The 15,659-nt window shown below is 40.6% G+C and overlaps 1 protein-coding gene across 2 annotated transcripts in view; it reads left to right on the forward strand.

Moving 5' to 3' along the window:
* LOC124613088 (RNA polymerase II-associated protein 1) overlaps positions 1–15,659 on the forward strand; it is a 202,326-nt gene that overhangs the window by 170,673 nt on the left and 15,994 nt on the right. For both annotated transcript variants that reach the window (XM_047141675.1, XM_047141676.1), the window contains exons 21-23: positions 6,775–6,901; positions 9,081–9,246; positions 9,332–9,416. In XM_047141675.1, the coding sequence (XP_046997631.1) occupies positions 6,775–6,901; positions 9,081–9,246; positions 9,332–9,416 (378 nt within the window). The remainder of the gene's footprint in view (positions 1–6,774; positions 6,902–9,080; positions 9,247–9,331; positions 9,417–15,659) is intronic.

Genomic DNA, 15,659 nt, shown 5'->3' on the forward strand with positions numbered 1-15,659 from the left:
ATCGCCCCTCTTCTACTCATGCAAATTATTCTTGTCTGCTTCGATCCTCTTTATGCAGGATTCTCGACACGTCATGGAATGACAGGATTCTCGGCACATCATGGAATGATGAACAGACAAGTATGGTTGTCATGAATGTACAAATAAACTTTGCTATCTCGAATACTTTCTATAAAACCTTTTAATGTGCAATTTGAATACCCATTTTTTTTAACAATATTAACTCGGCGGAACTCATCATACGTCCATCCACTACCACTTATAGAGACAAACAGCTGAATATAAAGAAATTAAAAAATTGAAGAGCTTAAGAACTTGATGGAGTAGTAACAAACATGACTCTGATAGTGGATGGCTGTTGCAAAACCATTAATCTGAAGGTCTCTCCAAATTAGAAGACCCAGAATTGTCCCCAAAAATACCCTTCTTACATTCCAGTACTAACTGAGGAGACATCTGTTGTGAGAGAATACTTTGCTCTCCTCACTTGATTAACAATCACACTCATCACTGAACTCACTGTATGGGTCATAACGAGTTGGTACTCACATTATTCTTTCCAAATTTGCCAATTACTCACATATTTTTTGAACTAATACCCAGAACCCCCCCATGAACCATGGACCTTGCCGTTGGTGGGGAGGCTTGCGTGCCTCAGCGATACAGATGGCCGTACCGTAGGTGCAACCACAACGGAGGGGTATCTGTTGAGAGGCCAGACAAACATGTGGTTCCTGAAGAGGGGCAGCAGCCTTTTCAGTAGTTGCAGGGGCAACAGTCTGGATGATTGACTGATCTGGCCTTGTAACATTAACCAAAACGGCCTTGCTGTGCTGGTACTGCAAACGGCTGAAAGCAAGGGGAAACTACAGCCGTAATTTTTCCCGAGGGCATGTAGCTTTACTGTATGATTAAATGATGATGGTGTCCTCTTGGGTAAAATATTCCGGAGGTAAAATAGTCCCCCATTCGGATCTCCGGGCGGGGACTACTCAAGAGGACTTCGTTATCAGGAGAAAGAAAACTGGCATTCTACGGATCGGAGCGTGGAATGTCAGATCCCTTAATCGGGCAAGTAGGTTAGAAAATTTAAAAAGGGAAATGGATAGGTTAAAGTTAGATATAGTGGGAATTAGTGAAGTTCGGTGGCAGGAGGAACAAGACTTTTGGTCAGGTGATTACAGGGTTATAAATACAAAATCAAATAGGGGTAATGCAGGAGTAGGTTTAATAATGAATAAAAAAATAGGAGTGCGGGTTAGCTACTACAAACAGCATAGTGAACGCATTATTGTGGCCAAGATAGACACAAAGCCCATGCCTACTACAGTAGTACAAGTTTATATGCCAACTAGCTCTGCAGATGATGAAGAAATTGATGAAATGTATGACGAGATAAAAGAAATTATTCAGGTAGTGAAGGGAGACGAAAATTTAATAGTCATGGGTGACTGGAATTCGTCAGTAGGAAAAGGGAGAGAAGGAAACATAGTAGGTGAATATGGATTGGGGGGAAGAAATGAAAGAGGAAGCCGCCTTGTAGAATTTTGCACAGAGCATGACTTAATCATAGCTAACACTTGGTTCAAGAATCATAAAAGAAGGTTGTATACCTGGAAGAATCCTGGAGATACTAAAAGGTATCAGATAGATTATATAATGGTAAGACAGAGATTTAGGAACCAGGTTTTAAATTGTAAGACATTTCCAGGGGCAGATGTGGATTCTGACCACAATATATTGGTTATGAACTGCAGATTAAAACTGAAGAAACTGCAAAAAGGTGGGAATTTAAGGAGATGGGACCTGGATAAACTGAAAGAACCAGAGGTTGTAGAGAGTTTCAGGGAGAGCATAAGGGAACAATTGACAGGAATGGGGGAAAGAAATACAGTAGAAGAAGAATGGGTAGCTCTGAGGGATGAATTAGCGAAGGCAGCAGAGGATCAAGTAGGTAAAAAGACGAGGGCTAATAGAAATCCTTGGGTAACGGAAGAAATATTGAATTTAATTGATGAAAGGAGAAAATATAAAAATGCAGTAAATGAAGCAGGCAAAAAGGAATACAAACGTCTCAAAAATGAGATCGACAGGAAGTGCAAAATGGCTAAGCAGGGATGGCTAGAGGACAAATGTAAGGATGTAGAGGCTTGTCTCACTAGGGGTAAGATAGATACTGCCTACAGGAAAATTAAAGAGACCTTTGGAGAGAAGAGAACCACTTGTATGAATATCAAGAGCTCAGATGGCAACCCATTTCTAAGCAAAGAAGGGAAGGCAGAAAGGTGGAAGGAGTATATAGAGGGTTTATACAAGGGCGATGTACTTGAGGACAATATTATGGAAATGGAAGAGGATGTAGATGAAGATGAAATGGGAGATACGATACTGCGTGAAGAGTTTGACAGAGCACTGAAAGACCTGAGTCGAAACAAGGCCCCGGGAGTAGACAACATTCCATTAGAACTAATGATGGCCTTGGGAGAGCCAGTCATGACAAAACTCTACCATCTGGTGAGCAAGATGTATGAGACAGGCAAAATACCCACAGACTTCAAGAAGAATATAATAATTCCAATCCCAAAGAAAGCAGGTGTTGACAGATGTGAAAATTACCGAACTATCAGTTTAATAAGTCACAGCTGCAAAATACTAACGCGAATTCTTTACAGACGAATGGAAAAACTAGTAGAAGCGGACCTCGGGGAAGATCAGTTTGGATTCTGTAGAAATGTTGGAACACGTGAGGCAATACTGACCCTATAACTTATCTTAGAAGAAAGATTAAGGAAAGGCAAACCTACGTTTCTAGCATTTGTAGACTTAGAGAAAGCTTTTGACAATGGTGATTGAAATACTCTCTTTCAAATTCTGAAGGTGGCAGAGGTAAAATACAGAGAGCGAAAGGCTATTTACAATTTGTACAGGAAGCAGATGGCAGCTATAAGAGTCGAGGGACACGAAAGGGAAGCAGTGGTTGGGAAGGGAGTGAGACAGGGTTGTAGCCTATCCTCGATGTTATTCAATCTGTATATTGAGCAAGCAATAAAGGAAACAAAAGAAAAGTTCGGAGTAGGTATTAAAATCCATGGAGAAGAAATAAAAACTTTGAGGTTCGCCAATGACATTGTAATTCTGTCAGAGACAGCAAAGGACTTGGAAGAGCAGTTGAACGGAATGGACAGTGTCTTGAAAGGAGGATATAAGATGAACATCAACAAAAGCAAAACGTGGATAATGGAATGTAGTTGAATTAAGTCGGGTGATGCTGCGGGAATTAGATTAGGAAATGAGACACTTAAAGTAGTAAAGGAGTTTTGTTATTTGGGGAGCAAAATAACTGATGATGGTCGAAGTAGAGAGGATATAAAATGTAGGCTGGCAATGGCAAGGAAAGCGTTTCTGAAGAAGAAAAATTTGTTAACATCGTGTATAGATTTAAATGCCAGGAAATCGTTTCTGAAAGTGTTTGTATGGAGTGTAGCCGTGTATGGGAGTGAAACGTGGACGTTTAATAGCTTAGATAAGAAGAGAATAGAAGCTTTCGAAATGTGGTGCTACAGAAGAATGCTGAAGATAAGGTGGGTAGATCACGTAACTAATGAGGAGGTATTGAATAGGATTGGGGAAAAGAGAAGTTTGTGGCACAACTTGACTAGAAGAAGGGATCGGTTGGTAGGACATGTTTTGAGGCATCAAGGGATCACAAATTTAGCATTGGAGGGCAGCGTGGAGGGTAAAAATCGTAGAGGGAGACCAAGAGATCAATACACTAAGCAGATACAGAAGGATGTAGGTTGCAGTAGGTACTGGGAGATGAAGAAGCTTGCACAGGATAGAGTAGCATGGAGAGCTGCATCAAACCAGTCTCAGGACTGAAGACCACAACAACAACAACAATACCCAGAACATTCTCACTTAGTTTCCCACCTTAGTCACATAATGCTAGCAGCATGCTATAATGCAGCTGTACCCCAGTTTCATTAATACACAATTACCACATCTTTTAGCTCTCTGTATCACATGCCACCCCTCAGCTCATTTTAAGCTTCAAAATCATTTCTTTGCGTCTGTTTAGGGCACTGATGTACTCTTTGTTAACACTGTCGTTGATTTTGTGGAACACATAGTTCAAGGTAAAGCATAATATTTCATTTGCTAGTGCTAGATGACTGTTGTATAATGTATATTTAACGAGCCTTTCTTTCCCTGGAGTATTTTAATTTTGCTATCTATAAATAAGTGACTGACACAGAAAATTGTTTTATTTGCGTGAATGATCTACCTAGTTCTTTGTCCTACAAGACAATAGTATATGCTGATCATACAACCCTTATAATGATGACTGAAAATGGTTGATGTTTCTACATAGTAGCAACAAAAAATGAACTAATGCAAAATAAAAACAAAGAAAACTAATATACTTCTGTATCCACAAACTAAGTGTAAAGGTAAATGAGTGTGAATCTGCCAGACTACTAGGAATTCATTTGGATCCACAACTGAAATGTGATGCACACACAAACCAATTGTGCATTAAACTGTCTTGTGTGATTCATTTACCCTGCAAATTAAAAACCGGTGCCAATAAGAAACAGCTTCAGTGTTCATATTATGCTTTCATCCACTCATGGGAATATTCTGTGGGGGCAACTATTTTGGTCCAAAAATAGTGTTTATGTGACAAAAACAGGCAGTAGTGATAACAATTTGAGGCATTTCAAACACAACCATGCCAGCCACATTTCAAAGAATTAAAAATATTAACTGTACCGACCCCCTATATTAAAGCCTCTCTCCTCTTAAAAAAAAAAAAATTATGGAACAAGGACCAGAAATAATATAGACTTAGAACCTACTAGATTAAGTAACTCCAAAATATACTGGCATAAAGCTGTATAATAACGATACCTTGAAGTTAGAGACCTACCATACAGTTCCTTTGACAGGTATGTACAGAAACTGTTAATTTACAGCTGTGTTTATGAAGTACAAGAATTCTATAATAGCGCCTTACCCCGAAGCAAACATTTAACTTTTAATTTAATGTAAAATATAAATTCAATGTCTAATTTTTAATGCAAATTTTTATTATTGTATACGTATCAAAACCCGTATTATGTACATGATCAGTGATTGAGGAATAAATATAAAAAAATATAAAAATTGTAGAGGAAACCTAGGTATGAATGAAGCAAACAGGTTCAAATGTATGTAGGTTACAGTGGTTGTTCAGTGATAAAGAGGCTTGTACAAGATAGACTAGTATGAAGAGCTGCATCAAACCAGTCTTTGGACTGAAAACAACAACATTGCCAGTGTCCTCTACTGAAGTCACTGGTTAGTTGAAACCAATTATGTAACTATGAAACACTCACACAAATCTGTGTGTGCGAATTTAGATGAGGGTCATCCCATAAGTTGTGGCAACTATGGTATATTGTGCAAAAATGTGGCATCACCATAATCACAGTAAATACATTCAAAAGCCTGTGGAAACAGAACCAAAATCAACCAACAGATTGCGACTGCATGTGAGGATGGCTCAGTATCAGCATCTGAAACATTAAGCATGAGCTTGGCTGTGCTACAAGCAGAGTGGAACAGCAAGCATATATGAAAATTGCCTTTCTCTCTGGCAGAAATGCTACTGTGTGATGCAGAACTACAATCAGCCTGAATGCCATGTTCATTGTGGCATATGACAGCCGCAGTACTCTGGAGTGTCACCCTGGTAGGGATTGCTGCACTGTCAATGCTCAATTCTACCACAACTTTCACCTGTACCATCTGCAGTGTAGCTGCAGCAAAATCGTTTGCCACTTTTGGATAATGCAATCATACTCCATGATAACACTACAGCCCACAGTGCTGGACCATCATCAATTGTTTACAGTGGTGGAGGTAGGAAATCCTCTCCCGCCCACCCTAGTCACCAGACCTCAGTCTATGTAACTTTGGCCTCATTACACAACTGAAGAAGCCATTGCGTGTGTGTGTGTGGGGGGGGGGCACCTTTACAGACAGCATGAATATCCTCACGGCATTTCAGCAACAAGTGGCTCACATCAATGGCAATGCCAGTGGCATTCTACACCTATGTGGATGCACGGGGGGTGGGGTGGGGGGGGGGGGCTTTTTTGAAGGGCAGTAGTTGATTTTGATTCATTTTTGTACCATTTGTACTAACGCACAATACATTTACACATTTTTCCAATGTGTGTTTCATTTTAATATTTGCCTTGATCTCCTGTATTGGAACCCTATTTTATGTTGGCATTCAGATACACACTGCCTTACCAGTTCAACGCATATTTTGGAATTCCCATATTGGCACACCATTTGCAATATATAAAACCGCCATGATATATGGAATGACCCTCATATATAATTTTCCAAAGGAGTAAAGGTAACAAGTCACCATGCAGTTGTGGCATAGAATCATCAAAAGGCTCACAAACAAGACTGATAATGTTGCTAGCTATTGGATGAATACTTCTTCAGAACTAGCAAATACACACATGTACAGAAGTATTGCTTTGTTGTCCCAGCTCACTACATTGTGCCATCATTGCAGCTAGTCTCGGATGAATGATTGTGTTAAGTGAGTTGTTACCATTATTCCTTCCGTTATTTAATCTTCTGCTTGTCATTGTTGAAGTTATATTTTACATTAATATTATTGCATAGTGTGCTGTTTTTCAGTATCAAATATTTGGAATATTCATCAGTGAGTATTGCTTCATCAGCTGAAGATTTTTCTTTGTCTTTCAGCAAGTGACCTTTTTCTAGAACCAAGAATTAGTATTTTACTTGAATCCATATTACGAGAGATGTTGCAACATAATTCTGAAATAGACTTCAAGAGCTGTATACCAGGTGTATCATCATTTTATGATCTGTAAGTAAACTTGCTTGCTGTGTTTATGGTATAAGAAGAGTTTATCCTTTCTATTTATTTAGTCAGAGCATGATATGTTGAGAGATGACAACTGTTGTAAAATAAAAAATAAAATAAAATAATTGAAAATCAGCTGCAAGCTCCATAATAGATCTATCATTTAATTATCACTTAAACAATAGCTGTTTCAACATTGGGCAATTATCACCAGAGGGTTTCTGTTTACATGGGAGTAGAAGTTGATATCTTGTGGTGTTAGAGATGGGGTATTCTTGGAATGTGTAAAGAAAGCGGTTTTGTCATTATTATTACATCACCATCATCATTGTCATCATCATCGCTACTGCCAAGGAGCAATGCAGAGTTCAGCGAACACTACATGCACAGTTGTTTACATAAAACACTCATAGTAGACAAACTTATTGGAGACTACTTCAGTCCACCAGACTTGTATATATGAGAAGCACAATGCAGTTGGGACCTGGTTTGTCGTCATGCTTGTTTGGCATGTAACATTGCTTAACAAAAATGAAGGAGAATCTGAACTTCGAGATACTCAAAAATAGGTGCCTTTAATCTTGCGAAAACCTGCATAGAATTCAAGAACAAACTTACAGGGCAAAATATGTGAATATTCTCCAGACCTCTAAATATTTCTCTCATAGAGAAGACAGATATAAAATGGGTAAATAGCAGTTACACAACGTATTACTCTTCACGATAATGTGAAGATGTTATTTGTTCATTCGTTCAGTTATCCAAAGCCTATTTATTTGAAAACTATGATAATTATTGAAGTGCTGTAATAATGGTAACCTTTTTCTACAATAAAAATTGTTTCTTGCAGTTCTGCTAACAGAAGTTTATAAACCTTGACTCTAGATCATCAGATAGTCTATACTTATAGTGGCTAATGAAATTTTTTTAAATTGCTTTTGATTTTGTAGGAACAACAGTTCTCGTTTTCTCTCCAATATATGTATTTATTCATCATTCGATATAAACACTTGGACATGTATTGTACACTGAACAATTTTAATAACATACACGTTATCCCTATTATTTTGTAATGCATTAAAACATTATCTAAAAGTAGGTGCCATAATTAACAATCAGATTAGATTGGCAGTAGCTTTTAATTTGTTTTTGGTGTACAGTAGTAGCCTGCAATACTTTTTTGTGTTGATTTATAACTTGACTTTTTGTACATTGGTGAAGGCTGTCCTTCATGATAGTATTTACAGAACATCATGTGAACTACTGAATTAATTAATTCGACACCTTCAGAGTTAAATAATTTTATTTTTTAACATTTGAATATTATGATTTTCGTTTTTTATTTTTCCTGTACATTTGTTTGATAACTTAGAAGTGTTATCAAATTTCCTTTGAAATATATTATTTTTGAATCAAATAATAATATTGTCATTAGCCTGTGTCACCAGTCAGAGCTCTTGAATCAGTGGCATAGTTACTTAATTTATTACTAGAATATTCAGAGATGTCAGAAAGTTATTGATGTACTGAAGAGAACTAAAATTGTATGGATTAATCTTTGTACAAAATTTTATTTTTCCATGTTATTCCAGTTCCATTATGTTCAATTTCCTGGATTTTTTCTACCAAAGTATCATATTTTTTTAACTGCTACTATTAGAACACCTTTAATATTACGCTAGGAGGGAATTTACAGGATACATAGAAGGGTTATAGATGCATTTTATTTTTGTTTATCCTCTTTATCAAAAATGATATTCTTTGTGGTTACTTTTAGTAAAACTGTTTTTTACGTGTATTTATTCATTGTATAAAGTAAACTTTGACTTGTGAAAAAGCAACCTATTTTAGCAGTATCTTTGGGAACCAGTGACTTTCTGGAAACTTTTGGGAAACAATTGTTGAGCTCGGATAACTTTTATTTGCTGGTTCTCTACCCCCACTAAGTAAGGCATGTAAATAACGATGGATTGCTGACCCTTTTTGCTAGAAATTGTACAGAGTTTCAGTGAGGGATTTTTATTTAGCAAGTACTCTGAGCTATCCTTACATCACTCTTGATGTTTAACTTCATAGTTGTGTGCCTATCAGCTGGTCAGTGTCTACAACTTATGGTGACTGGTTGTCTTTACTCAATCCATTGTTTGATTTTAGTAATGATTACTGTTAAAAACTCTTCCAGGTATAATGATCTTCTGGAACAATATGCTGCAGTATCTTATGGAAATAAGATTTTTGGGCAGTTTATTATTATACCTTTACAACAGCGGCATGGAAGTAGCTTGAAGAGGCTTCTGTGGAGTGAACATGTTGCTGTTCTGCGTGTTCTAGGAATTCCAATTGACCAGGTCTGCTATGACATAACAGATGAAATAGTGTACCAAAATTTACTAGCCCACCATGTATTGATCTCACAATAAATTAATTTTTCAGCTAATGATTCCACTGGAGGAACTGCTTGAACCTTGTGAAGTGGATCCTTCTCTTCTGGATATTTATTTGCAAAGTTTAGCCACAGGTACGAGGTTTGTTTTCTTATCCAAAAGTGTTTAAAGTACTTGGTGAATGCACAGATAACTGCGATCAGACACAGGTGTGAGCATCTAGGGTGCATTATTCTGTTACAAATAAAATTTCTCCCTCTCTTTTTTTCTGAGGGTTTATATTAAAAGTCAGATGAGGATTCAGAAAGAAAGAGAGAAATAAGCGTGAGAACAAAGGATTTTATACTGACAAGAGTACTCTTTATATAATGCACTGGTCTATTTGTAATTAAAAGTGAAAACTAAATCATTAACTGTATTCTAAGGTGCTGAGCTTTTTCACAAAAAAGGCAAATAGCATGCACTATGCACAAAAAATTCTAAACACAAAGAATAAATTAGGACAATAAATAGTATGGTAATATAAAACTATAAGTAGGACATGGAAACAAGAGAACTTCTATAATGACACTTAAAAGAATATAGACTCTGGAAATATAAGTCTGAGTTCTATAAATTTGTAGTGTGAAGGTGCACAAACCAAGTGGCATTGTGGGATTAAGGGTAACTATGAAATAGGTGAATGAGCAAAAGAGTTACACAGTGTTATAACTTCACGTTGAACAAATATATTTCAAGTAAGACACAATACATGAAATTCACAGATAAAGTAAACAGAGTAAGACGTGTGTACACTTCAACAGTCGAATCATAACTGAGTCCGAGTCTAGTGGCCGCTGGCTTGCTGGCCGCTTAGGTGACGCTGCTGCTGCATGGCTGGCAGACAGCGCCGCATGTAGAGGACACGCGTAACTGTGCGGCGGCACTTTGAAAGATTGGCGAGTCACAACACTTTCCCCCCTTTGAAGTTTTTGCACAGGTCTTGATGGAGGTGGCCTGTAGATTGCCAACGTCCATAGGTGTTGTTTGACTGGCCGTAAAGTCTCGAGGAGGAGGCTTCCCGTACGGACGGAAGTGTCCCAGATGATAACGGGTCGAGATGACAGGAGACGTGGGGGTCGAATCTGCTGGGCTTCGTGCACCAATCTGCCCGTTGTGGCAAGTCCGGTTGTTATAACAGGAGACATGGGCGATGTGTCCACGTCCGTAGGAGAAGGTGGCGAGTAGAGTTGCTCCGACAGATGATGGTCATCTGGTTCCTGCATGGGCACGTCTCCTGGTGGTGTCAGTTCTTGTGCTGGCACCGATATGATGGTGAGAGGACTGCGTTTTGAGTAATGAGAGATTCCAGTACCCTGAGCGTCAGGTAGAGCTGAAGGTGGTGTAGCGGCATACGGAATAGGCGTTGCCGGCGCACGAGGCCGAAGCTGGTCCAAATGACACACTGCAACACCCGTGTCCATCTGGATTTCATACAGGCATTGGCCACGGTGTCGTAAGATGCGGCCAGGACTCCGTTTTGTCCGCCTGCCATATCCCCGTACCCATACAAGGTCGTCGGCAGTGAACCGGCCAAGCGAAGGCACCCACGGCCGTGAGGTGGAAGGCTGCAGAAGATGAAGTAGCGTGCAGGGCTGTCGGCCATGTAAGAGCTCAGCCGGGCTGTGGTCGCCCATGGGGGTGAAACGGTAAGAAGCCAGAAATTGGAGAAGCGCATCATCAGCAGCAGAAGAAGTCAGGAGTTTCCTCATCTGAGCCTTAAATGTGCGGACCAGTCATTCAGCCTCACCATTTGACTGTGGATGGAATGGAGGGGCCGTGACATGCATGACACCGTGACGGGCACAAAAATCCGCAAAATCGGAAGAGGCAAATTGCAGAGTACAAGAGTAGAGGGAAGGCCTTCCAAAGAGCATTGGTGGTTGCCGCGGTGGTAGGCGATGTGAAACGGACAATGAAAGGAAAGTTAGAGTAGGCGTCAATAACGAGAAGCCATTAAGTACCTAAAAAAGGTCCCGTGAAGTCAGCATGAATACGCTCCGAGGGCTTCTCAGGCGAGCGCCGCGGTGACAAAGCTGACTTCGGGGTGACGGCCTGTGATGCGACCATGTGTGCGATTTCAGAGTCGATGCCGGGCCAGTACACATGACGGCGCGCCAGAGATTTTGTGCAAGAGACACCCCAGTGCCCTTGGTGAAGGAGGCGCAAGAATGAAGCACGCAAAGACACAGGTACCACAACACGCGGCAAAGCATTTTCGGTGGAAAGGAGGATAACACCATCCCTAGCCGTGAGGCGGTAACGCAAAGCGTAGTAGTTCCGCAACGGATCAGAAGTCTTAGCGGACGAACGATCTGGCCAACCCTACTGAATACAGTGTAAAACCTGGGAGAGGGTAGGGTCAGAAACTGTAGCAGCCTCCAACCTGTCCCCGGTGATGGGGAACCCGTCCACAACCCGCTGCTCGGCAACATCCAGGTGGAAACACAAAAGTTTGTCCATATCGAATGTCAGATCAGGACCCATGGGAAGGCGAGACAGTGCATCAGCATTCGCATGTTGAGCCCTCGGCCAGAAATGAATCTCATAATTGAAACGAGACAAGTAAAGAGCCCAACACTGGAGGCGGTGTGCAGCCTTGTCGAGAAGTGATGTTGATGGATGAAACAAGGAAACAAGTGATTTGTGATCAGTAACAAGATGAAATTTGGATCCATAGAGAAAAATACCAAACTTATGAAGAGCATAAATAATGGCCAAAGCTTCTTTTTCAATTTGGTCATCCGTGAGCGTTGCATAAGCAATGGGCTGTTCAGAACCGTGAGAAAAATGGTGTGCAAGGACTGCACCGACCCCGTATTGTGAGGCGTCCGTGGCAAGAACAAGATGTTGGCCAGGTCGATAAGTAGCCAGGCACGGGGCCTGTTCCAGCATAGTCTTGAATTTCTGGAAAGCCGTATCGCATGACACGGACCAGTGAAAGGGCACGTTTTTATGCAACAGGCGATGCAACGGCTGAGCCACCGAAGCAGCAGACGGTAAAAACTTGTGATAGTATGCTATTTTCCCCAAGAAGGCCTGCAGTTCCTTAACAAATGTAGGGCGAGGAAGGGCATCGATCGCAGCGACAGTTTGCTGAAGCGGATGAATACCATCCTGAGAGAGTTGAAACCCCAAGTATGTGATAGATGCCTGAAAAAATTTTGATTTCTGGAGATTACACTTAAGACCGGCAGTCTGTAAGACATGAAAAAGTGTGTGGAGATTTTGAAGATATTTGTCAGTGGTAGAGCCAGTGACAACAATGTCGTCCTGGTAACACCGAATGGCAATCGTTGGTATTGATAGAGGCCGAAATGTGTTAAGGACCAGAAACTGCCGGGAAGCAGTGTCGAGAGGAAGTTGATGATAAGCTTCTGACTGGTCAAGTTTAGAAAAATTCTGGCCTCCAGCAAGTTTAGTGAACAATTCTTCAGGTCGAAGCATAGGGTAAGTGTCGATAAGGCATTGAGCATTTACAGTGGCTTTGAAATAGTCACAAAGACAAATATCACCATTTGGCTTAGCAATGACAACGACAGGAGAGGACCACTCACTGGAAGTGACAGGAAGCAAGACCCCTGAAGCAGTAAGATGATCCAGCTCCCGTTTGACCTGATCACAAAGGGCCACAGGAATGGGCTGAGCCCGAAAAAACTTAGGCCGAGCAGTGGGTTTGAGTGTGATATGAGCTTCAAAGTCGTTTGCACAGCCTAACCCAGGAGAAAAAAAGGAATGAAAATGTTGTCGACAGGGAATCCAATTGAGCATAAGGAATAGCATCAGAGACAATATTGACAGAGTCATCTATGGAGAACCCAAAAACGCAAAAGACATCAAAACCAAAAAGATTCTCCGCATTACTATGGTCGACCACAAATATGGGAACAGTGCGAACAACAGATTTGTAAGATACCTCAGCATCAAATTGTCCCAAGAGAGAAATCTTCTGTTTATTGTAAGTCGTTAATTGCCTAGTGACAGGTGACAGGATTGGAGAACCCAACTGAAGATATGTCTGAGAATTAATGATAGTGGCAGCAGAACCAGTATCCACCTGCATGCGAACATCTCGACCAAGTATTTGGACAGTGAGGAATAACTTCCCTGAAAGGGAAGAAGCACAACTGACAGACAACACAGAATCAGAATCAGTGTCATGTTCATGAACATCATGTGTGCTGTCGGATTTGCAAACGGATGACACATAACCCTTTTTTTTTTGCATTTGTGACAAATGGCCCAACGTTGTGGACAATCTTCTCGTGAATGTTTCGTAAAACACCGCGGACATGAAGGAAGTTGCCGTGGGTTTTGCTGCAGTTTCTTAGAGGTTTGTTTACGGTTAGGCCGAGGCTGCACTTGGGAGCGTACTGCGGCCACGTCGGCTGGCGGGGACGTGCCACACGCTTCGTCAACATTGCACAGAGGTTGTATTCCCCTGATGTCGCCCCATGCCTCTATTTGCGCTCCAGCGGCTCGAGAAATTTCAAAAGACTGAGCGATGGATAGGACTTCATCTAAAGTCAGATTTGCCAACTGAAGGCCACATTGCCTAACTTCTTTGTCGGGCGCCGACCAGATAATAGCATCCCGTACCATGGAATCGGTGTAGGTTTCTTTGTGAACGTTAGTAACAAATTGACACTTTCTACAGAGGCCGTGAAGTTCAGCAGCCCAAGCGCGATATGATTGATTCGGTTGTTTTTGACAACGATAAACGGCAATATGAGAGGCTACCACATGCGTTTGCTTTTGAAAATAGACAAACAGAAGTGAGCACATTTCAGCAAAGAACAAAGACGCAGGATCTTTCAAAGGAGCCCATTGCGACAACAATTGATACATTTGAGGTGAAATCCATGAAAGGAACAGAGACTTACATGTTTGTTCGTCCGCGACATGAAATGCCAAGAAGTGCTGTCGAAGACATTTTTCGTAATCGGACCAGTCTTCCGCCGTCTCGTCGTAAGGAGGAAAAGGAGGTAGAGGCAACGACGAGAGACGCCCCCGCATTTGATGCTGCGGCAAAATCACAAGTCGCGTTTGTGAGAAGCGTTTGCTGTTCTATGAGACCTTGCAATAGTTGCTCTAAAGTAGCCATGGAAACATGTGGGTCAACGATGGAAAAGGAAAATTCCATCCTCATCCCCAATTGTTAGAACTTCAAGTTGAACAAATATATTTCAAGGAAGACGCAATACATGAAAGTCACAGATCAAGTAAACAGAGTAAGATATGTGTACGCTTTAACAGTCAAATCATAACTGAGTCCGAGTCTAGCGGCCGCTGGCTGGCTGGCTGGCCGCTTAGGTGGCACTGCTGCTGCATGGCTGGCAGACAGCGCCGCATGTAGATGATGCGCATAACTGCACGGTGGCACTTTGAAACTTCAGCGAGTCACAATACACAGAATGCGCAAAAGAGTTACTCGCCACATGAATGATTCAAAATACTTGGAATTTCAAACCATAAGTGAAAATAGCTGAATATATCAACAGAATATGCCAGAACTGACAATATCTTAACATCTGTAAAGTAGGTTAAAGTAAAACATGAAAAAGTAAAATAATTCTGAACAGAACAGAAAAAAGTTCAAGGGATTCATGTAGGCCTATCTGTGATCCACAGTTGGCCAAAATTAGAAGAAAGAGAAAAATCCCATTTCAAGCCTTATTAAATTGTAAGTTATTGAAATCAGTTATATACATAGTATTTCCATTTCTGTCACTAAAATATACTTAAAAGTGACGCAGATAATAGCTGGACAAAACTGTTATACAACATTCCAGTAAATTTTTCATAACACTTGCAGAAAGTTTAGGAGCCAAAAATCAATGTCAAGCAAAGAAGCATCAGATTTAATAAGGTTGAATACATTTATGGCAGAAGGATTTTGATATAAAGAAATCAAATTATGAAATTGTTACAGCACTAAAAACTGTAGGTATTCTGACTACACAGCTGTATGTACTGGTATTAAAGTATGGAAATCTTGTTGTGATTTGACAACTTCACCACTTCTTATCCCTTAGCTGCATTTGAGAGTTATGCACCGTACCTTCTTTCAGTTTGCATGGCAGTGCTGCCCTTTCATTCTCATTTTGTGGATATATGATGCACTGAGAATCATCACCATCAATTGTGATATTGTAGCATCTATTCATGCTTCTGATATCTGTTGATCTTCAGGTGAGTCAGATTTATCTGTGCTGTTGGCCCACTTTGTCTGTATGAACATTCACAAAAACTGTCTCACTGGTTTCTCTCATATTTTCTTAAATATGGGCTCAGCGAAAGTGCGCATTAGGCCCTTATGGTTCTCAGTGCCTCATATC

The sequence above is a fragment of the Schistocerca americana genome, chromosome 4 (genome assembly GCF_021461395.2).
Source record: "Schistocerca americana isolate TAMUIC-IGC-003095 chromosome 4, iqSchAmer2.1, whole genome shotgun sequence".
In the NCBI taxonomy this organism is placed as follows: Eukaryota; Metazoa; Arthropoda; class Insecta; order Orthoptera; family Acrididae; genus Schistocerca; species Schistocerca americana.